The following is a 23866-nucleotide window of genomic DNA, read 5'->3' on the forward strand; positions in this document are numbered from 1 at the left end:
CTACATCAGAATAATTCACAAAATGAAATAATTTGATCAACATGTTTCTCTTTCTTGGACTGTTGAAAAAAAACATAAAGAGACAAATTACGGGCATAAACATACACATTTGGATAATCAAAGGGATATGGTTAGGCATCTTGCTCTCAAAGAGGCCTGTTGTGAGTTGTGTAACATGTCTTTTCATGTGAATAAAAAATTCAAATTCTTGAAATTCTCTTCACTAAATGCTCTCTTTGCAAGTGACACTGCTATGAGATAGGGATAGTCTTGTCATGAGCAATGGCAGGCCTTTTGGCACCTCGGGTCCTCTAATGGCACTGGGCAACAGAACAACTGCCTCAGTGCTCTGCCTCAATGCTGCTCTTTGCCCCTTCAGTAGCCTTCCAAAGAGATAAAAAGCAGTATAAAATTATGCTGAGATGAAATTATAGGAAATGTAAGACAATTAGCAATTTAGACAACAGAATGTGAGCCTTTCAATTAATTGTGTCACCAGGATCATCGCTACACCACTTTACTTTACTCACACTTAATAACTACCATATATAGTTTATAACATCCTTCATTATCTAGCTAAAATTTAAACTACAACAATTTAAACTTCATTAACTTTTAACTACAAGGAATACAAAGTTTTATTTCTTGAGCTCCCTTAGGAACCCATCATGCTTTTCGTGGACTTTTTGCCAATGTGGACTTTGCTTTAAACTTCTTAGCCAACAAGATGTATTTGGCCATAGGGCAAAATCAAATTCTATCCACTCAAGCTGTGTGAGAATGGTGCCAACATATAGATCTGCAATGTTGATATCATTGCCACCAAGAAAGTTGGATGCTGGAAGAACATGGTTTTCAATTGTCTCTAAAATTTTTGTTAATTCTTCTGTGCCTTTGTCAATTAATGCATCATTAGCTTCATTGGCAAGATGATACTTTTCAAAGAATTGTGGGTAAACAATTCTGTATCCTACAATTCTGTGCACTTCTGATGATGCCCAAGTAATGAAGGACAAAGCCTGCCAAAAGAAGTAAGATGGGCTTAGAAAATGTAAAGTTTGCATTTCTAATATTTACATTATATTTCTAAATCATGGTTGGAAAGGTTTTTCATACAAATTTCTCATACAACACATTCAAGAGACTGCCAGCCTAAAACCTAATATATTCTGTCAAAAATCAAAAGTCTGTTCTAAGCTAAAGAGCTAAAGAGACCATAAAAACTGTTTCTTATTTTCACTAGATGATAAGAAATGAAATTAAGAAGAAAAAATGGTAGAAAAATGAAATTTAATTAATAAGATGATTTTTCATATAATACATTGACTTTTATGTATTTTTAATTTTCAGAAAAATCCTTCACGCTTTTTCAAAATCAAACTGTAAAAAGTCTACCTTCATTCTATCGGGCATTGAGTTTCCAAAGTCTTTATGGTTGGTATATTTGTAAGCCAAGTATCGCAAAATTGCACAAGCCTCAAAAACAGAGGTTTCACCGTCAACTAATACAGGAACTTCCCCATGAGGGTTTAGTTGAAGAAATTCATCTGTTTTGTGTTCACCTAAAATAAGATGTTCACTAATTTATTTTAACTTATGACCACAAAAGCCAGATTTTTTATTGAGAATCATATTTGTACAAAGCCTTTCAATTTGAATCTGGCCCCTCCATCTTGCTGTTTCTGCTGAGATCTTGTATGTGCATTGCAGTCATTTCATGCAAACCAGTTTACCTGCCATATGCCATGCAAACAAAATCATTAAAATAATACTGATAATGGTGTGCAATTTCAGGCCCCATTGACAGGAGATTGGTTTCCAAAAAGATTCACTTCCATATATGTTCATATCCTTCTCTCTACACAAGACTATTTCCAAACATTTCACTTGCACATTTTGTTCACACGAGACATGAACTCAGCACCAACTGAAGAGGCCTTATCTTGCTTTAGCCTTTTTTCAGGAGAATTTGCCTTCACTATGATAGTTTTCTCAGAAAGATCTAGTTTCCAAAGTTTGCACAAGACCAAAGGAAACTGGTTGCAAACGAGAAAGCTTTTGTGGTGAACTCAAATGCGGATGGTTAGGCAGGTCTTGTGCAGACAGAATGCTTTGGTCAACTCACATGGATACAAATCTTTTTCGAACCATTCTCGTTTCAACAGGGCCTTGAATTTTGGCATGCAACACTACACTGACATTGTGCATGTGTCTCTCATAATCTGCAGACTTGGATAGAAGCTATACTGAAGAGCTTGACAGATGCACAAGAGTAAAATCTCTTAAAAATTTTGCAAGCATACCCTGGCTGAGGCAAAAGGAAAAACAGGATCATAGCAGCGGTTTTCCCCTAAATGATTACAGAGGTAAACTTGGCTTAAAGCAAAGTCATGACTTGGTCCATTTTTGCTGCAATTAATACAATTACAATGTACAAGATTGGAATCTTTGGAAGATGGGCAAGTGAGCTGTATCAAGTTCATGAAAATTGCACATTTGCCAACAGCACAATGTCCGAAAAAAATTTATGCGACAGAGAGCAATTACCAAAAAAATACAATGTAACATTTGGGTATAATACATAATTTGAGATAGACAGAGAAAAACATAATTTGAGATAATAAGTCTACATATAAGATAACCTTTACTGTTAAAGAAGAATCCTGCACACCTGGGTGAGTAATTTTACTATGTAAAAATAGCGTGGCTGTAACTGCAATTGATATTACTTCTGTATAAGGCAAAAATTTCATTATATCAAGATGTAAAAACACACTATACTGCAAAGTTTAGGTATGTGTGGGGAACTCGTCAAATTTTTGCCTCAAATCCTCTCTGCGCACTTTTGCAGATTTAGATCAATCAACGAATTGGCACACAGACTTTTCATGCAAATCCCGTGCACAGCCTTACTATGAGGCTTATAAATGCTATCTAAAAAATTAAATCGCAGCTTTCAGCCTGCTATTTTGCAACATGATTTGTTCCCGCGCAATCGTAGACGGCATAAAATTCTTCCCCGCGCACAAAAGATCATACGTTGATTTCACAGTGATGGAAAAATAGGTACCAGCGTTCTCGATTAAGCTATATACACAAGGGATCGTATCTTTGCAGGTAAATGTCACACTCTTCAAACTGGGTTTACTGGAGATTATTAGATGAATTACAGTCTATGTAAACATTATGGATGGCAAGATGCATTGCTACGTTACGGGCATCGATAATTTTCAGAGAATAGATTTTGAAAGTTACCTGCAAAAAGATCAACTTCGATTATTTCAACTTGAAGCTTATTGCGAAGGCAGTAAAGCCACACTGCACGGCAAGCTGGGGAAACCTTTACAATGTAGAGCTTCATCTTTGCACTTCCAAGAATGTCGATTCCAAGTTACCTTGGCAATCAACGGGAATCGACACCGAGACGAAACTGTAAAAGAGGCTCGATTGATGTCTGAAAATGGCGTCGAGTGAATTTCTGAAGAGTTTGAAGTATTTTATACCAAGAGGTGGTGATAAAGTTTATAAAGATGAATGTTTATTGTGTTATGATTCACCGGTAAAGTATACATTTTTGTGCTGTTTTTTTTGGTAAAATGTCAAGGAATTACCTTAAAGAATTCTGTTGAACGAGGCCATCATTCGATAAAACGCCGTTTGCAAATCGGATAATCTTTTGTTAGGTTTTTTAATTCATGTGCACCAGGTCCAAAAACAGGCAGGATATATGCAGACAGGATTCCAAGGTTTCTCGATCCCAATTAAAATGTTTTTGTGATCGAAGATGCCAATGTTTTATCACTTTAGTCTCAATCAATTTAATGTTTTAAATTCTTAGCCAAAAATTGATCATGAGATTGAAATCTTCATGTTGAAATCAGTCTTTGCTGAACTTTAACTTGCTGTTTAGATGTCAACTGCAAATTATATAGTTTTTAAAATTTTGCTTCGTGTGCATTACATCTCGCTGGAATTTGCTGCCCTAGACTGCAAACTTTGTCACCACATGTGGCAATACATTGCTTATGCACACAAATTTTCAAATTGTGAGCTTTTTTTACATATTGGCCATGCAAAATTCAAAGTTAAAAACATGACCACAAGAACAAAGTGATGACTGTTGTTTTGCTGTTGCAGCGAAAATATTTCATAACTAGCCCCCCTACGAGGCCCGCTACACTGGCACCAATTGCTCTAAGGTAGAATATTAAAGATAAGCCTTGGAAAGACAAGTGTGCCATTCTCATGTGACCTCTCCTCATTTAGGAATCGAGGTTAATTGATGACAAAACAGTAAATAATTGAACAGCACTTTTTTGCAAAACAATAGAGCTTTTTTCAAAATCTTTTGTTATGAGTGGTTATTTTGGGCTTGGCCCCCACTTTTCAACATGTGTCAGAGCCCTTGAAGGAAGATAACAAGCTCTTGTTTTGTGTTGTACTTGATCCATGCCCTCCGCATTCCTTGCAAAATTTGAGGTATGTTAAATTTTTCTACTCTGAAAGTGGTGAATTGCGAATTTTCGGGTGCATTCATAGGCAGCACAACCAGGCATGATTCCCAAACTTACAAAGATTTCTTTACTTTGAATGAATTAATTACTTTTGAAAAAACAGTCAACCTTTTTTGATAAAAAAGTTCTGGAATAAAAGATTTCCTAGAACCCCATCACCAGGAAGCCAACTGTGAGATGCCACAAAATATTGCCTCAAAAAAACAAATTTGGGAATACATATTCTTGTCATCCCATAGAAATACATTGCATATAAATGTACTTCTTTAGACATTGATATCTCATATTTTCCTTGCAAAATCAGATTATAGTAGTGAAGCTTAAAATTTCTCTCTTCCAGCAACTGGTCCAAGTGCAATGCCTCTAAAGCAATGGTTGTCAATTTCTCATGATGCAATGTCACAGCATCACATGATATGTTTCCCGTCAAAATTTAAATAGTTTTTTTGGGGGTCTTACATTTTACAGAAATGTTCAGATAGCTATTACTCACAAGTCCTTTCTAGAAGTTTAAAGCTAATTCATGAAAAAAATCTTTACTTACATGCATGACTTTGCAGCCGACTGGGGGAAAATTTATTGACTCAATATGATATGACAATAACAATGCAGACAATAAAGGCCGTTCAAAACAGAAGAAATATTTTTAGGTTCAAGCAATCATATTTAATTGATGCAAATCAAACAGTTGTTTCAATTGGCAATTCTGTTCATGGCAGGGGCAAGATCACCTCGCCTGCTTCCAACAAAACAACACGCCAAAGTTTTGAGAAATTATATACGTGATTGTTGCTCAAAATATATACGCTAAAATTTTCTATGTGCAACTTTTTGTGGCAGTAGCAAGGGGGGAAAGCGAACCATCAGCAACCACTTCGCAAGTCCTTTTTTTGTTGCAATTTCTAAATAGGGGTTTGAAAGACAGGAAGACATTTTTTATAAAAAGGTTGATCAACACTCTCAAATGCAACCACTCCCAACGACAATCAAAAACAAAAAAACCCAATTGACTAGCAGTTCGCTTGCTTTTGTGCTTCATCAAAGTTATGTATTGACAAAAACAGGAAAATTGGGCTTTTCGATTGGGTTGTGGAATCACATGCCCTTTGTTCCATTGTAACGATCAGTAAATCAAACTGTAGGAATCATTGTAAAGCAGAAAGCTTTCCTGACTGGTTTCTTTTTCAGAAAAGGCTAAATATCTTGAGAAGCAAGGCACCAAATAACGTTCTACCCTATATGTACCAGATCAATGATTCAAAGAGAGAGACACAAAATCCATATATAAATATAAATATAAAAGATGGACCTTGTTTGTTGCTTAAGCATTGACATGTGAAATTTTGAGATTAATTGTGGTAAACATCTATTAAGAATTTTTTCTTTTCCCTCAGAAGCATGGAAATTTTGTTTCACTCTAATGTAAGAATATTGAGCATTCCACATCAAAACATTTCCCCATTTGGTTAAAATAGGTTTCTGTTTACAAATAGCTAATTTTTCTGTAAACAGATCCCATCGTTGGAAAATATTTCCTGTTTCTGTGAAGATTTCAGTCATAGTAGGAGATTGTCCTATGTTTTGATGCATGATTTTGGAAATGAAGATCCATACATCCCAATGATTTTGAACTGAAATGAAACAAAGCTAGAAATAAAAGATTCTTAGTAAACTCATTTTTCCAATTATTTTGAAATGCAACATCAAAAATAAAGCCTACTCCTACTGCAAATTCTTTTAATCCATTAACAATCATTTGAGTGTGCCTGTGGTATTTTTTTCTTCTAGTACTCTGATGGTGGGCTCTTTGTATCCTTGACAACACTTCAGGGATTCTGTCAAGATCATGTGAAGTTATTTGGCATAAAGCATGGGAAAGAAGCTTTCTTGCATTTGAAGAAAGTTAGGAAATCAGTAGGTTTTTAACAGTCATATCAATTTATACTGTCAAAACTACATGCATTGACAAAGTACGCTCTATGACACAACTAGACTATCTAAGTAAGACTGTGTACTATTTTAAATGAAACCATTCCAGGTCTGAAGCCAAGCTGAAGAAATTTCAAAACTCTAAATTTTCAATAATAATCATAGGCACTTTCCTTGTGATGCATTCACAGATTTATTCGGAAATAATTATGTTTATAATGTAAGTTGTTGTTTTCAAGCTGCATTATGCATTGTTTTGTTTTGTTTCTGTGCTTTTTTAGTTTAATTTCAACAAATCATTTACCCATAATTAGTGACATAGATAGGAAATTTGACAGGTGGGCGATAAATTTGAATTTTTTGACAATTACCTATAATAGGTATTTTTATTTTTTCCTATATTTGAACATATAACAACATCAGAATTGAAATAAAGCAAGATATTAAGTCTTATCATTTATTCAAAGTTAAGTGTCATAAATTATACGAATTGAACATTTTTCTGGGCTTCTCTAAAAGAGGCATTTTTAAGTATCATACCTTGTTGAAAGAGTTTGCCAAACTGAATCAGAAGGACGAAAAAAAAATGAAAAAAATTCCTTTTGTTCAGCTTCATAATCTTGCCTCTCAAAATGTAATACATACCGTATTTTCTCAAATAGAAGCCAGCCCTCGAATAAAAGCAGCAGTTTTTGATGAAAAAAAAATTAAAAGCCGCCCTTGAAAAGAAGCTGCAAATTAAGAAATTCTTCAACCATCTATTGAAAAACCAGCCAGATATAGTTAAATGTTTGACCTAATAACCCAAATAAGGATGTTATCATTTTAGCAAAGCTCTATATGTCTCTTTTTTCATTTTTTTCAATTGCTTTTTATTTTTTCAAGGAAGAGATGAGCACTGCTGGAGAACCAGAAGCAAAGAAACCAACAAGGCTAGCTATAGGTAAATTAACCTTGTTTACCCAGTCAGAACTTTTTATGGCTAATTCAAGCCTAATCTTTTCTTAGCTTTGAATAATTGATATTTCAACAAATATTTAATGTGTGTGATTTAGACTTTTTCCTATCTGAAAGTTGCTAGTTCAATAGAGATTTTACGAAAATAAAATGCAACTGTCTTTCTGGAGATCAGTGTCAAACGACTTTTTTGTTTCTCACGCGCATTTTCCCCAGATTTAAAGCTTAGTGCACATCAAAGCCAATGCTGCTATTTGGTCGCTTTGACAGCCAAATTCCTTCCTTCTGGCCTTATTTCAAGGCCCTTGACTTCCGGAAATTGATTCGGCAAAAAATGAGAAGTTGGTTGAAATTTTAGCGCAAGTGACCTCCAAAGCAAAAAAAAGCAAAAATGCAATGCAAAAACTATTTTTCCACAAATAATGCATAACATATTGTCAAAAGAATCTCGAAATCTCCGTTGGCAAAACATGAAACAAAGAAAAAAATAAAAACAAATGTATAACAGACATCGGAAAAAATAAAATGTATGTTACTTTGATTTTCAAACCAATTTTGTCAAGCTACTATTCCACAATGAAATGTGAAACTGTGAAATATTTGCTCGTCAACCATTTCAAGCATATGGCAACCGTGATTAGAATAAGAACATAGTATAAATGTCATAAATGAGCCTTCATACCTATTTTTGCGCCGATTTAAAGCTGGTACGTCAATGAAGATAATTTGGGTTGCAGCTCGTTTTTGTTATCTTTACCTGTTACTGTTTCTATGGAACACAAGGGAAACGAATGAAAGTGAAAAGAGCGAGATGGAAATGAACTAACACTGTCTGTTGGTCTAGGCAAAAGGGAATTTTTCAGTCTTGCAGCAGGACTGCCTTTTCTACCAGCGGAATCTCAACGAAGCAAACTGATTTGCCTTTTCAAAAAGCAATTTAGGCAACTCTGTCAAACGGTTATAACTAGCACATAGAAACACAAAATATGCCAATTTTGCCCTGCTTCTAGAAACAGAACTTTCTATATTTCGTTGAAGAAATGCAGTCCTAGAAAGGTAAAAAACAATGAACAAATACCCGACTTGTGCAATCAATCGCTCGCACTATTCGCTCCATGCGTGTGCCAAAGCATGCCCTTGCGATCGCACGCATAAAATGACGAATAATGCATATTTAAAGATTCTTTGTGACCTTGTTAAAAGTCTGTTATATGAAATTTAAACTTTATTTATTTTTCCTTAAAGGAATTGAAGGTGGATTTGACCCTGAGAAGGATAAGGTATTTGTTTTACATGTTCTCACCTATTTGGTTTTTTCATTATTCAGCTTTATTAATTGGCTAAATGTGTTTTGTTGCCTAAATGAAAACAATTGTCACCAAAAGTCTTTTCACAATGCAGCCGGACAGCACATGGCTCATGGCAATCTATATTAGACTTTAAGCATGGAAAATTTGTAGGAACATCCTTGAGGAGATCCATGCTCCATGTATTCTTTAGTTATACACTTTTTCTCTTTTGAAGGAAACTTTATCTCTTGTAGATTTTCCTGTTCATCAGTAGTTGTCTTTCAACTTGCGTCATGCTAAAATTTATCTTCCAGGCTCAATACGACGATGTCAATTCAGTGCATATCTTGGAAGCTGATGGTACAAGGATTGAAGAGGTTTCCCTTCCGAGTACTGATTTACCCGAAATGGTATGTACATGCTTCCATTAAAGTATTTATGCTCTTAAAGAGAAAAAAGGCATGGTAAGGTTAAGGTAATGAATGTAATGACCGTAAGGTAAGTTGAGTTCAAATAAGGTAAATTAAGAGAGGTAAGGTACGGTAAGGTAAGGAAAGGAAAAGTAAGGTAGGGTAAAGGGAAGTAGGGTAGAGAAGGTAATGATAGGAAGGTAAGTTAAGTCAAAGTAAGATAAGGTAAGGTAAGATAATGCAATGTAAGGTTCAGTAAGTAAAGTCATGACAGTAAGGTAAGGCAAGATAAAGTAAGGAAAAGTAGGTGTTACAGAGCTAATCTCTGTGTGCACTGGTAGCAGAAATAAACAAGAAGAACAACGTCTTACACTTCGAACTCCCATCTAAAAACTAAAACTACATCGTATTCTCTATTCAAAAATACACGCATACAGTTTTATTTTAATTGGTTATAAAGCAGCGGATAATATGAAATTATTTAATTAAGCGGAGGGCTGAACCTGCGTAATCTTGTCTACGATGACTACTAATTAAATTTCCCCAACAGTAAGCTTAGGTAAGGTAAGGTAAGGTAAGGTAAGGTAAGGTAAGGTAAGGTAAGGTAAGGTAAGGTAAGGTAAGGTAAGGTAAGGTAAGGTAATGTAAGGTAAGGTAAGGTAAGGTAAGGTAAGGTAAGGTAAGGTAAGGTAAGGTAAGGTAAGGTAAGGTAAGGTAAGGTAAGGTAAGGTAAGGTATACAGGATAATGGCAATAAGTTAATTTATTGTAAGGTAAGGTAATGACAGTGAAGTGAGGTAAGCTAAGGTAAGGAAGGAAAGGTATGTAAGGTAAGATAGATGAAAAGGTAGCTTTTCAGTTTGTTCAGTCTTAAAGAGACCATGTCAAATTCTTTTGCAGACATTGATGGCAGTCAGTGCAATATTGTCCCATCAAGGTGCTTCAATGCTAGACAACATTGCTGCTTGGGAGGGTGACAAACGAATGGTTTCCAAGTATGTCGAATCTCTCATTTTGCCCTTATAGGATTTATTGATCAAGCCTGGATCCTATATTGATTGTAGGAGTCAATTTTTGCTGTTTTGCTGAAAATTCTTGTGCAATTACTAAAAATTGACTTGAATCAGATAAAAACTGTCCCCCCTGAATTTTTAAGCTGATATTTTGCCAAAAGAAAAATGTGTTTAGCTTTCAAAGAGTACGATAGAGACTTCAAAAAGGAGGATGCTTGCCACTTTTACCTTCTCGGCATTCTCTTTCGCCATATATGATATGCCATCAATTTACATGCCATCAATCATTCTTGTGTAGTCTTTTTGATTATATTGATCAGTCAGTTCTTGTTCATCCATCTTTTTCTTTTCTTCAGACATGCCAATGATCTTCTTCAGTTGGACAATGGAGTCAAGGTTCCACCAAGGTTTTTGTAACTTTTAATAATTTAACTGATTTTGTTGCTGTTTTATTCTTTCCAGAAAAGAAGGATTGATAAAATGAAAGAAAAGTCAAATCTTTCCTTTGCTACTCACAAAGCCTAAGAAATATCCTTCTTATTATGAACAGTAGAATGTTTTTATATTTCTAGTGGCTGGAAATGTTCAAAATGTGATCTAGTAGACAACCTGTGGATGAACTTAACTGATGGAACAATACTTTGTGGTAGAAGGTATTTCGATGGTGTGTATCATTTATCTGTCGTATTTTGTATTGTAGCACAGAAACTCACTTCAATCTAATTCTATAAATGTCGAATATGTGAATGAATAAGTTGTGTTTTCTTAGGTTCTGGTGGCAACAATCATGCGATTGAATATTATGCAGAGACAAAGTACCCATTGGCTGTGAAACTGGGAACCATAACTTCTGATGGAGCTGGTAACCATTGTTTTCTTTCTATTTTCACGGTGGTAAAGTGCAAATTTATAAAGTTGCAAACAAACTCAAATCACAAGCAAGTCACAACTTGAGTTATGTAGCAGTTCTACTGTTGACCCCTTTGATTAGCCTTCACTTCAAGTTTGTTCCATTCGATATAATAACAAGATGTTTCTTGAAATGTAATGTGCGTTTCCTGCGGCTCTTGTTTTGACATGATTTTGATATTCAAAACTCTTTGACGAAAGGTGACAGAATCTATTTCATGAATTTAGTTTTTCGGAAAAGGACAGGCAAGGTTTTTCTGGCCAAAAATGACAGCCTAAACATGTAGTTTGTCCGTATCTTTCCTCAGATGTATTCTCATATGAAGAGGACAACATGGTAGAAGACCCCAAACTCGAGCAACATTTGGCCCATTTTGGAATTAACATATTCAAAATGGAGAAGGTATGTTACACATTCCTTTAGGAAAATATGATATGCAGGCGTTTGTTGACATGGTTATAAACAAATGACCGCGGCCAGGGTATGTAGAAAGAATGGCGCCTCTAATTGGCAGCAAAGCAAACTGCGTTACATACGAGTCTTAGGGATGTGGCTAAATTCACGCACAGTAACCTGTTTGAAAAGAAAGCTCAAGTTGTTAAGCTTAATACGATCAGCCTCAAATTTCTTATTTAGCCTAAACGGTTTGACTTTCAACGATCTAAGACTCCCTGGTTGTTTATTTTCAGTCCCAAGGTTTACTATTCCCTAGTTGTTTGTTTGCATTTACCGATGAATACGAGAGATAACTGCATCAACAGGGCAGCAAAGTCTTTACAATATATTTAGAAAGCAAAATAAGTTTTACTTAATTTTGGTTTGTGCAGACCTGCAGGGAATATGTCTGTTTAATTTCAACTGGTAGGGCGTCCCATGCCTATTTCTACATTGTCATCACTTGCGACGATACGTGTCATCATATAATTTTTTCGTTTTTCAAATAAGTTAAGGATTTAAAATAAACACCTCTTAAAGAAAAGCATTTTTGCCCACTTTTTGATGTTTTGTTAGGCAGTTATAATCTGTATTGGTATTGCGAAGAACCCACAGATGGCTTTCGGAATTCCTTCTAGATACGTCTCATTAATATTCTGACGCTAGTTCATTAAGGGTCTTGTAAAGCATAGTGTTGATTTCAGTATTGATCAAATCCTGAAATGGTTGAAATCCAAGAGTATTTAACAGTGATCTAGTATCAGCATCAACGCGCTATTTGTGATTCTTCTTACTGCTTGATTTTGAAGTCTTTGCAAATGGTTCTTTTCTGTGGAGGTCTTATCATTCCTCTTATAGCTAGAGTCATACCTTTCAAGCAAATGTATATCCCTTGTGCTCGCTAAACGTTTTAGCCTTGGGTTTATCTAGCATGAAATTTATAACATTTATGTATACCTATAAATATACATCCGAAATATTAAACGCTTTTCTTTTAGACTGACAAAACAATGACAGAGCTCGAAATCGAGGCAAACATGAAATTGAAAGCTGAATGGGATAATATTCAGGTAAGATTTTGCTTTATGTGAAACTATTTATTGATGTGCTTTATTGATGCTTCTCAATACCACATGACTCTTCCATGATATAATTGCACGCTTCAAAGTCTATAGCAGATTGGAATTTCGCTCCTGTAGAATTTATGTTAGAGTGAATAATTTGGCACGCTCGTGTCTCATTATTTGACATTTATTGCTTTTGAAAAGGACTATCTGAAATGATTCTTTATTCTTATTATTTTTGATGATCATGAAACAATGATCAAGAACCGTCCAAAAATTATTGACACCGTTTATTGAAATTTTTAATGCAGGAGTCTGGTAGAGATTTGAAGCCGATGCATGGTCCATCGTACACTGGGATGATTAACCTTGGCAACAGGTTTTTTGATTCAACTGCATTTTATTATAACTTACCAAAGTGCTTTTCGGCTCATTCCAGAAGCATTTCAGTTTGCCAGGCTCGTTGAATGTTTATTGTGATTTCCTGGCTCTAACGGAACTTGTTTCTAGTTTTATAGTAAGAGAGCATCTAGTATTAGCAAGGGTTTATACAAGTATTAGGACAAGTACTAGCACATATCAACAGTATATTGAACTGAACAAACCACGTCTCTGTCACAAGACCCAAAAACAACGCAAAGAGGATGTTGCATGATGTTCAAGGTGCTATTCGATGTAAACAAAGTCCAAACTAGGTGACCTGAGATGAACGCAAGTTTCTCTCATGCAAGATCTAAGCACCTCAAATAATCAAAGCACCAATTTTTAATATGATATTTTGTTATTAGAAACCATCTTGTTACTTTTCAATGCTATGTTTCATTTTAAGTTCGCCTAAATTCTTTTTGAAAAGGCATCGTGTTAAGCTAAAAAAATTTCCTTTATGTACTTATAGTATTTCTCATGTGCATCAACTTGTATCTTCCAAAAGTAAATTATTATTAATCATTTTGCCATGGGGAGCAATTGTGTCGTGAGAGTTACGGGAGGCAACTGTCTTTTTTCGCTTAATTGATCAAATAACGTTTTCTGAAAATTTAACAGTATTTCGTTGGAATTTATTAACGTTTTCAAATTTCTTTTCTTAAAAGAGATAAAAGCAAATATTAAGAGTGCTAAAAATAAATCTGAATGTTTAACTATTTTGTCAGTATTTACTGAACTGACTGCACTCTACTGGTCTTAAGCAGTTGCAAACTGATAACCTTAACTTCATGTGTGTTTAATTGTCGGTCTTGCTTTTAATTTTGTCACATTAATATCAAAAATTTTTGTTCCAATTTTAGTTGCTACATGAACTCTGTGATGCAAGTTTTGTTTACTACTCCTGAATTCCAAGCAAGGTGATTTCTGTTCTTTTTCGTTTTCCTTTGTTATCTGTTTTTTTATTATGACTTGATCATTTATTGAACGGTATTTCAATGAATTTTTTTCTTGTAGATATTTTTGCGATGTCGGTGAATGTTTTCTACAGTCAAATCGTCATCCAATTGAAGACATTGAAATCCAAATGTATGTATGCTCTGTTAACATTTTATCGTGAAAACTTTCTTTTTGAAATAATAAATACTGCTTAGAGCAATATAAGTCGTATCATGAGTTGCCTGATGACCACATTAAGCATGAAACTCGGAGTAGCAACTTAGAGCCGTCCTGTTCTATAGAGCAAAAGGGGGGTACATCTCAGCATATACGGCATCGAACACTTTATGACAGACCAATAAGCAGTAATTTTATTTAACTCAAATCGTGTATCGAAAGGTTTTATGATCTTGTGAATTTTAGAAGGAAGTTGGCAAACGGTTTACTGTCTGGCAAGTATTCAGCCCCGGGAGACGATGGAGAGACGGAGAGACCGGGTCAGGTGGGTTGGACTTGTGAGATCATTTGCTTTTCACTTTGCGCAATTTGAGTAGAGTTGACTAAAAAGCTTGTGTAAATTATCTTCCTTGCCCTTATGTCTACAACTATATTGACTGTAAATTGTAAATAACAGCGACATTGCAAGTAAAAGTTACTTTGCTTTATGATCCTCAAACTAGAATACTAAAAATTGAAATTTTTCTCGACTCATATCACGGCTCAATCAGATAAACATATATTTTCGTGGATGTAAATTCTGGCGGTTGTAGACTGCCGCGAAGATACCAAACTTTCCTCTTTATTTATGAAAACCATGTCATATCCTGGCTATAAATCTCTGAAAAATTCACACATTCATGACCCTACGCTGGAGATTACGCAACTTGCTATCGGTGTTATGACTAAATATTGTTTCTGTAATATCAGTCAAATATCACTGCTAAATATCACTCTAATATAATTAAGGCTTTCATCACTGTATCTTTATTATTTTGGTATATGATAAATTTTGTTGAGCATTGTTTCATGAGTAACCTCGAGGCCTTCGCAGTTCTAAAGGAAATAAATGATTGAAAGTGATTCTTTTTTAGCTTGTCGCAAAGTTGTGACTGTTTTTGCTTCTTGCAGGGCATAAGGCCATCAACTTTTAAATCAATTGTGGCCGAAGATCACATTGAATTCAGAACTAATAGACAACAAGATGCTTTTGAATACCTTCTACATTTGCTGACATTGATAAGTAGAAAAGAGGTGCGTTGTTAAAATCTATTTTCCTTTCGCGCGAAGTCTCTTGTTGTAATGATTCTTTTCTTGGTGTGCAAATTCAGAATGAGCTCACTGTCCTTTTACTTTTACTTTATTTTTCATTTTTTTTGTCAATTAACTCAAACAGATGTCTTATAACTGATTTTCTTTATATAACATTACGATTAGGTTCCAAATGTTTCTTCCACTATATTTTTTCGCTCAAAGAAAAAATATTTTCTCGAAGGTGGATGGACCCTGATCAAATTCTGGATTTGTGTTGATTTTTTTAGCAAACACCCAGCTCCAGTTTTGACAATTTAATTGTTTATGGAATTTGATCAAAGCGGTACTTCTAACTGTTAGATCCGTGTCTTTTTTAGCACTCCAGATCATCGAAAACTGACTTAAGAAGTTTGTTTGCCCTAGAGGTATGCCTATTTCTGAATTTGACTTTTTTGCTATTTATATACAGAGTTAATTTTCTTAATTTCCGTCGTCGTCATACATTGGTACAACTTGGGTCACCATCAAATGCCTAAATGTGCAATCTTTTATCATCGCTTCCTCTCCGCTTCATACAAACGCTATTGCCTTTTTCCTTGTAGTTTGAGGATCGGCTGCAATGTTTAGCAAGCAAAAAAGTTTCTTATTCAAAAAGAGAGGATGTGTCACTAATGCTGCGCATTCCGATTGAAAAGGCAACCAATGTTGGTAAGCCTACATTCATATTCGGGAGGGGGTTTCCGCCAAAGAGAATGGGACAGACCCAGATTTAATTAACATTTACTATTGAAATTTGATAACCAAGTGCCCCTTCCACCTCGAAGTTTAAGGTGTGGCCCCCTGACGCTTAAGCATTTTGTGTCTCGATTGTTTCGCCTCTGTATCTGTAATCTGAAACAAATCTTAATTAAAGATTTGAAATAATTAGCTCTGTCTTGCATATGAATTTTGCACTTAAAACGAAGGGTGAGAATTGACGAACCGCTGGAACTGGCACACTAAAAATGCTTTCAATCAGCAAAATGCTGTTATGCTTATACTTACGTAACACGCTTATGCTAGAAATATTGACCTTATTCCGCTACGAATTTAATAACTGTGATTCGCAACCATAATTGTAGCTATTACTGAAGTATCTGCTAAGACCACTGTAAAAAATGCAATTGATTTTCGCATGTAAATGATTTTCAAAATTTTCTAACAGTTTGTGGTTTACGTGAAAAGTTCTGCAACTTTACGTTGTATTTTACGAGTAGAATCCAATAATGTGATATTTCCTTCAAGCTGTTTATTTTGTACTTTGAGTCATTTTTGCTTTTTAGCTGAATACAAAGCTTTTGAAGAAATGCGGAAAGAAAAAGAAGCAAATAAGGAAAAAATGTAAGATTGAGTGTTTTCTTTTTCTTTCTATGAATATCGATGTATTGACCGTTTGACAAGTCCGCCTATACGGCATCGAGAACGTTAAGGCAGTCCGGTAAACCAGTATGTCATTGCATTTGTGTATAAAGGGATATAATTGTATATATACATATGTGTATATATAAGCGGATTATTTGTTTCTACTAGCCAATCTGCGTTCAGATTTTCAGCCATCCAGTAAAACGAGATTCCGTATGTTTGCCTGTGTAGGCCTGAGGGATTTACTGCCTTCAAAATCCTCACTTTCTTCGTTTGTTTTTCTTTAGAGATTCATCTCAAATTGTCCGTTTAAATGTTTCAATGACAGACTGTATAGAATCATTTGCGCAGGCAGAGATACTTGACAGCTTTTGTAGCAGTGCTGTTAAAGAACTCACCCAAGCCTCAAGGTGAGTGACATTCTTTTTTCATTTCATTCTTATTTTTCTCGAAGAGGTTTTGGACTGTTAGCTTTTTACTAGATTGTTGAAATCGTTATTTCACATCAGAGCTTTCGATCCTCATCTGTATGCATTCTCCCATCCTTCAGAAGCACTCAATAAACTGACCTACCTGTGCACCAACACGCCAGAAAACGTTCGTGATTCATGAAATTCCTCTTTTTTATTCGCCGCATTTTTTATTTGAACAAAAACTGACGAAACCCGTACTTCGGACCTTGAAATAATTGCGGTAACGAAAAGATACGCAGGAAATAATTACACCATTCAATTCAGCACTGCTAACTCTATAATAAAATGTAATAAATGGATTTTATGAAGTTTTTTCATTTTTCATGTCAGTGGCACTTAAATATCAGCGCTTAGTGCACTATGCTTTATGTGTACACTACGAATAGGTAAGCGTCCTACAACAATTGCAGTTAGTGTAACTATTCATCCTTTGTAATTCTGTAAAATATTCAGTTAGCAAACACTTTGGTGAATATTTAGTTACTAGCAATATTTGTTCAGTTAGCAAACACTTCGGTGAATATTTAGTTACTAGCAATATTTGTTCAGTTAGCAAACACTTCGGTGAATATTTAGTTACCAGCAATATTTGTTCAGTTAGCAAACACTTCGGTGAATATTTAGTTACTAGCAATATTTGTTCAGTTAGCAAACACTTCGGTGAATATTTAGTTACTAGCAATATTTGTTCAGTTAGCAAACACTTCGGTGAATATTTAGTTACTAGCAATATTTGTTCAGTTAGCAAACACTTTGGTGAATATTTAGTTACTAGCAATATTTGTTCAGTTAGCAAACACTTTGGTGAATATTTAGTTACCAGCAATATTTGTTCAGTTAGCAAACACTTTGGTGAATATTTAGTTACCAGCAATATTTGTTCAGTTAGTAAACACTTTGGTGAATATTTAGTTACCAGCAATATTTGTTCGGGGTATTGGAAGAAAAGCAAACTTCAAAGACTTTGGATTCAAGAGATGGATTTCAAGCTAGGTTCTTCAAGAGCTCAAAAGAGATCTAAGTACAATTTACTGAGTTAAGCTGAAAGCAGGGCGGAACAGCATTCTGATATCATGCGGTTTTTGCTAAACGATTCCATTAGAAGTTCTTAAACTCTGTTTTGGACGGGCAAACTCTTCCATTTGTCAAATAGGCCTCAAATATTCAATTTATTGTCTGATTTTCCGATTGGTTTCCCTTAGAACAACAAGATTTGCCTCTTTCCCTGATTATCTGATAGTGCAGATGCGAAAGTTCACTGTTGACGACAATTGGATTCCGAGAAAATTAGGTTCGTACCCAAGTTCTAATAATTTGAATTGTTCTTTCTTTTAAATTAAATTGTAATCTTCTATGGACTTACAATCACTGCCAAAATTACTTGGAACATCCAACACCTTGCGTTGTGATTTTTATTTTTCATTTGTTTTCCCGAGTACTTCCATCCCCCTTTCCCCCCAAAACAATGTTGAAAGTATAGAAAAATATCATACAACCCACAAGAAAAAGCGTACTCCACAATCCCTTTTTTTCTATAGTAAATCAACGTTTTTCCTAGGGGGAGAGAGGGGGTGGCTGAATTTGCCTTTGAAAACTTTCGTTAGTGTTCCAAGACTTTTGGCAGTGATTGTACGTTTGAAAGCAAAATTTGAAAAACCGCAATCTTGCTCAAAAACAAATTTAATCCTGAAGTTGAATTGAGTTTCCATGTGCAGATTTTCTAGATTATTCAACATTGTGCTCTGCTCTTTACGCTTTTTCCTTTACAGGTCGTTTTTTATTCATAGGAAGTATATATATTATTATTTATGTGCAATCTGCATCTTCTTTCACAGTTTATCCCTTGTAGATGTTTCAGTCGATGTCCCTGATGAACTGGACCTTTCACACCTTAGAGGAACTGGATTGCAACCGGGAGAAGAAGAACTCCCAAAGGCAAGCACGCTGGAACCTGAAGGTGCCTTTCTTATTATTATATTATATTATATTATATTATATTATGTTATATTATATTATATTATATTATATTATATTATATTATATTATATTATATTATATTATATTATATTATATTATATTATATTATATTATATTATATTATATTATATTATATTATATTATATTATATTATATTATATTATATTATATTATATTATATTATATTATATTAATTATATTATATTATATTATATTTTATTATATTATATTATATTATATCGTATTATATTATATCGTATTATATTATATCGTATTATATTTTATCATATTATATTATATTCTATTATATTAATTATTTTATACTATATTATTTTACATTAAACTATTTTATATTATATTATATAATTTTATATTGCTTTTTGAAAATATTGCCATTTATGAAAATATTTGAAAAACATGTCATAGCTTATCCTTATGGAAGTCGCTTATTGTATAGAGCCAAATATTGATGAAAATATGGTTCAGGAGCTTGCTGCAATGGGATTCGTTCTGGAAGGTTGCCGGAAAGCAGTTTATAACACGAAAAATTCAGGTATCCTTTAAATACTTTCAAACCTATGGTATGTTTTAAACTCATTTTTGTTAACAAAGGTCTTCTAAACTTAGCTCGCGTTTGGATTGAAATTTGACCGTTTGGAAAAATATCTTTGAATTAAAATTAATCATAAAGTCAGTCATTCCATTTTGAGTCTAGTTTTTCATCGTTTGAGTGTTGTAAATTTGACACCAACGTACAAAAGTAAATTTATTTGAGAAATTCCCATTGAATTTCCATACTTTTCTCGGCAATTCCTAATGGAATACACACATGCTGTTTCAGGTATAGAGAGCGCGATGGAATGGATCCTTCAGCATATGGATGACGCTGGTAAACTTGCCACTAATTGCATCTTTGTCTTTTATTCAAGTTTCATTGCCTTCTTTATCAGTTGATATTTTGATATGCACTTCGTAGTCTTTGTAATTGACGCATTTTATCTCGTTAAAGATTTCGCCGATAGACTGGAGTTGCCATCAGCCAAAAAGTCGAGTTTCCAGCCAAACGAAGAAGCACTCGGCATGATTCAAAGCATGGGTTTCACGAAGGAACAGGCCACCAAGGCGTTAAAATCTACGGTGAGTCTGTTTTCATACTGAGATTTTCCAGATTTAGTTACTTTGTAGCTCAAACAAGTTCCATTCTTCATCAACAAAATTCAGATTTTCATTCTAAAAGTATTTTGCTTTATCCTAAAGAAGTTTTACGACCAAAACAATAGAAGAACATTCCCTATCCACCATGAATTTTCTTAATTGTATTTGTATGTATCAGTTTGTGAGTTTCAGCAACGCAGCCATTTCCAAAAAAATGCCAAAGAATTGCCTATGCTTCAGTGTAGATTGGCACTTAATACAGAATTGCTCCTGACGAATAGGCGATTTTCTGCAGCCTAGCCATCACTGTTGCTATTTTTATGCAGGACAATAATGTAGAACGAGCCGTGGATTGGATATTTAGTCATCCGGATGAGCTGAACGCTGAAGAAATGGAAGTTGACGATGACAGTAGGTCAGCAGGGCCTAAATTCTCAGATGGACCTGGAAGTAAGTTACTTCCTTCGGGATTTTCTCTCCCTATTAAATTCGATGCTTTCAGTTCTTGTCGATCCCTTCTCTTTAAATTTTGTCGTCATTCTCTAACTCAGTGCCCTACAAGTGAGAAACTGGTAAAAGCAATTGGACGCTCTATCACCGATAATTGACATCAATTTTTGATGAACGGACATAGTCGTTGAAAGCGCCCAAAATTATGAAACAGAAGGTCATTCTAAGAGAGCATTTTTGAAATATGAAAAATTCAAAATAACGAAAAACATCAATGCTTATTTTCCCCTAAGCCTCGGATTCTTTCAAGTTCCTTCTTGCCTCCATTACATGTCCTCTCTTCTCCTATTTTAGAATATCGCCTATTTGCATTCATAAGCCACATGGGAACTTCAACCTCCTGCGGCCATTATGTCTGCCATATTTACAAGGAAGGAAGGTAAAGTTATTTTTCTCTTTTTTATTTCATATCAATGTCATGACGCTTGTTTTGCCGACAGTTTATAATCGAAGTCATTTTCCCATTTTTTACACCTATTCGCTCTCCTAACAATTTGTCTGTTTTGCGAAAGATTCATTAGATTAAGATCTTTTTTGACTTAAAGCTAACATATTCTTTGCTTGATATTCGGCTATATCCTGCCATTGCAGATTCAATACACTCAGTCATTTTACCATCCATTTCTTTCACCTTTATTCCTAGATGGATTATCTATAATGATCGTAAGGTTGCAGTCTCCGAGAAGCCACCCAGAGACCTAGCTTATATTTACTTCTACAAGAGAGCTGAGACATCATGACGTCACAAACACCCTAGCAGCAACATGAGATAAATTGGCCTTGTGCTCACATTGCCAGATACAGCATTCTCCAGAGCGACTGTTTTGCTGCAAAACTTTTTGGAAATTTTCCTTAAGTTTTAAGATTTCAGCTCAATGACGATATCAGTATTTTCCACTTCACGTCTAGAGTTTTTCTAATTTTGTTTTAAAACGTAATATCCTTTCTTAATATCCCTTCATAAATTATGAAAAATTGAAAAAACGTTACTTGAAGAAGAGAACCATTTTGAGTTTTTGCTCGATTTTTGTTTTTTGCCGCAACACATTGGTAAGATATGTGAACTTCCTCATCCGTGATCATCGCGATCACAAGCTCAAGCTGATTAAAGTGATTTTGAATCAAGTGCAGCTAAAAATATATGTTATTTCTTCAACTGAAGATATTGGCCTGGCTTTATCAGTTTCGTGAAATAAAAATTAAGCCAGGTCAAGTTTAGTCCACATGCTACAAAGAAACTGAGGAATGTAGGACATATTTTAAACAATTATAATCTTTATATAAATATCTGCTGGTAAAGCACGGGTTGGTTGCGACAACCAAGATAGATCAAAATTGCTTCACTTAGAGTTTAAAACATCGGGAGTGTCCTAAGCATGAACGGACAGGCGCGGATCGAAACTGACGTGAGAGGAATAGTGTATTAAAACTGGATGCCTAAGTGGAGGCTTTTCTCCGAAAGCTGAGGTCCAATCGTGATGCCAGGGTGTTCCAGTGAGGTGTACAGATGTATTGTAATCATTTTTGTTTTCCGATGTTTCTCAACCCGAGGTTATATCAATCGTGAACGAGGTCATCGCGTGCATCTTACGAACTTCATGGCCTATGGCCGGAGACGAAACAGGAATCGAAGATCTTTGTATTTTGTTGTGGAAAAAGTTTCGTGAACAGAAGCATGAGTCTGTGGAATAGATCAAAACCTTTTATTTGCTCTAATTTGACTTTCAATCGATCTTTGGCCTACGCAAATTTTCGCAAAGAATTAGTGAATGTCACTGGACCTAAGTTTTTCTCCAAATATGGCAATTGTCTCGTGGTTTCCAGAAACGATGCCAACCCAGCGTCTAGTGTGGAACTGCCAATCAAGCGATACTCGCGGGATGTTTTCTGTCGTCGCATGTACCATACGAATCAATTTGAACGATATTTAAATCAATCACCAGATAGCTCCCGAGTCGTGATTGGAGATGAATTTTATAAAGATCAAGTTGATAATCGCTTTATTGTGTTGGGTAAAAGTGTTTTACGGGGTGTCTTGACAGAACACTTTCTAAAGACCTACCCATATGTTAGTGCATTGAATATCGTTAACTTAGTTACACACGTGACGATGGAGATTTTGCCACTTAAATTGTCTACAAATGCTGCTTCAAATGAGAGCATTTATAGAAAAAGGGCCAATATGTATCTAGAAATTGGTCGCTATTTTGAAGAAGAAGGGAAGGACTTTATTTTTGAGAAATTAATTTCCCTTCTATCTGAAGAATTTACAAAATTAGAGATTAAAACATATAGCAAACTGGCACACCCAGGAGTTTTGTTGAAGGAAATAGCTGCGAAACTTGACTTACAGCTTGAAGTGAGGCAAGCAGGTATAAAAAAAGTGGCTGTTTATGTCAACGAATCATTAGCTGCAGAATCAACAGCATCTAGTTTAGAAAAAGCCGAATACGCTGCTTGTTTGGAAGTTATCAAGAAGCACTACATGAATGAGATTGCCAATGTTGATCCAGGAGATGCTGATAATTTGCTTGCAAAAGATTTCAAAGGAAAATTGGATGGACAAAGAGTTGTTGAATTGACCAAAGAAACTGATGAAACCTTTGGGTTGTTTCTCAAAGGTGGTGAGAAAGCAAAAATTCAAACAAAGAAATTTTGGGAATACCACTTCATTGAACCAGTGTTTATAAACAAGATTGTTGAGGGCAGTCCAGCTTCCATGAGTGGTCGTTTGCAAGAAGGTGATGTCATATTGGCTGTTGGGGATTTCACTCTAAAAGGTGTCCATTTGAAAAATGCTGTATCCATGATCAACGAAGAGGACACTGTCACCCTAACAGTTAAATTTGATCCTCAGATCAAAATAAGAAACAAAATAAAAACAGAGTTTATTGAAAGGGAAAAGAAAGCCTTCAAAGAGACATTAAAATCTGATGAGTGGAGAAAATGGCACGAAGCTAATGCTGAAAAGAACCCACAAAAGTATCTTAAAGTGACTTGAAAATGTTTGTTCTAAACCACAGTTTTGTTGCATCCTTCTTCACTGTGACCTATAAGATATTTCTTAATTATGCTCATGTCTTCTTTGCTAATGATTTATTCTCATCCTTTCGTAATATACAAAAGTACTTTATAGGTTTGATATGACATGAGTGTTTTGGTAATTTTGGTAAGGTAAAATATTTTGCAGTATTGCAACCATTTTGGCTTCAAGCTG

General features: G+C 34.9%; 3 protein-coding genes across 5 annotated transcripts; 2 read left to right on the forward strand and 1 right to left on the reverse strand.

Moving 5' to 3' along the window:
- Window positions 1-471: 471 nt before the first annotated feature.
- On the reverse strand, window positions 472-3390 carry LOC135688495 (uncharacterized). Its single transcript, XM_065205362.2, has 3 exons — window positions 3256-3390; window positions 1396-1562; window positions 472-1019 (listed from the first exon to the last, which is right to left on the reverse strand). Exons 1-3 carry the CDS (start codon window positions 3359-3361, stop codon window positions 639-641), a joined length of 654 nt encoding a protein of 217 aa, XP_065061434.2. The 5' UTR covers window positions 3362-3390; the 3' UTR covers window positions 472-638.
- Window position 3391: 1 nt separating this feature from the next.
- Window positions 3392-21652, forward strand: LOC135688488 (ubiquitin carboxyl-terminal hydrolase 5). Of its 3 annotated transcripts, none has more exons than XM_065205354.2 (28): window positions 3392-3559; window positions 6303-6432; window positions 7333-7386; window positions 8646-8680; window positions 9004-9099; window positions 9999-10093; window positions 10468-10518; window positions 10684-10775; window positions 10881-10973; window positions 11329-11423; window positions 12455-12526; window positions 12832-12899; window positions 13807-13863; window positions 13961-14032; window positions 14306-14384; window positions 15011-15133; window positions 15511-15558; window positions 15736-15841; window positions 16456-16513; window positions 16822-16944; window positions 18210-18298; window positions 18857-18964; window positions 19442-19537; window positions 19826-19873; window positions 19994-20121; window positions 20466-20589; window positions 20944-21028; window positions 21293-21652. In XM_065205354.2, the coding sequence occupies exons 1-28, from the start codon at window positions 3461-3463 to the stop codon at window positions 21387-21389; spliced, it is 2421 nt and encodes an 806-aa protein (XP_065061426.2). In that variant the 5' UTR covers window positions 3392-3460; the 3' UTR covers window positions 21390-21652. The 3 variants fall into 3 exon arrangements, with proteins under 3 accessions (XP_065061426.2, XP_088970077.1, XP_088970078.1); XM_089113951.1 differs by having other exon boundaries at window positions 6303-6428; window positions 7329-7386; XM_089113952.1 differs by lacking the exon at window positions 3392-3559 and having other exon boundaries at window positions 6299-6428.
- A 142-nt stretch (window positions 21653-21794) lies between these two features.
- On the forward strand, window positions 21795-23722 carry LOC135688492 (uncharacterized). The gene has a single exon (XM_065205359.2). It carries the CDS (start codon window positions 22325-22327, stop codon window positions 23648-23650), a length of 1326 nt encoding a protein of 441 aa, XP_065061431.2. The 5' UTR covers window positions 21795-22324; the 3' UTR covers window positions 23651-23722.
- Window positions 23723-23866: the final 144 nt, after the last annotated feature.

The sequence above is a fragment of the Rhopilema esculentum genome, chromosome 19 (genome assembly GCF_057945365.1).
Source record: "Rhopilema esculentum isolate cy_ngs chromosome 19, ASM5794536v1, whole genome shotgun sequence".
In the NCBI taxonomy this organism is placed as follows: domain Eukaryota; kingdom Metazoa; phylum Cnidaria; class Scyphozoa; order Rhizostomeae; family Rhizostomatidae; genus Rhopilema; species Rhopilema esculentum.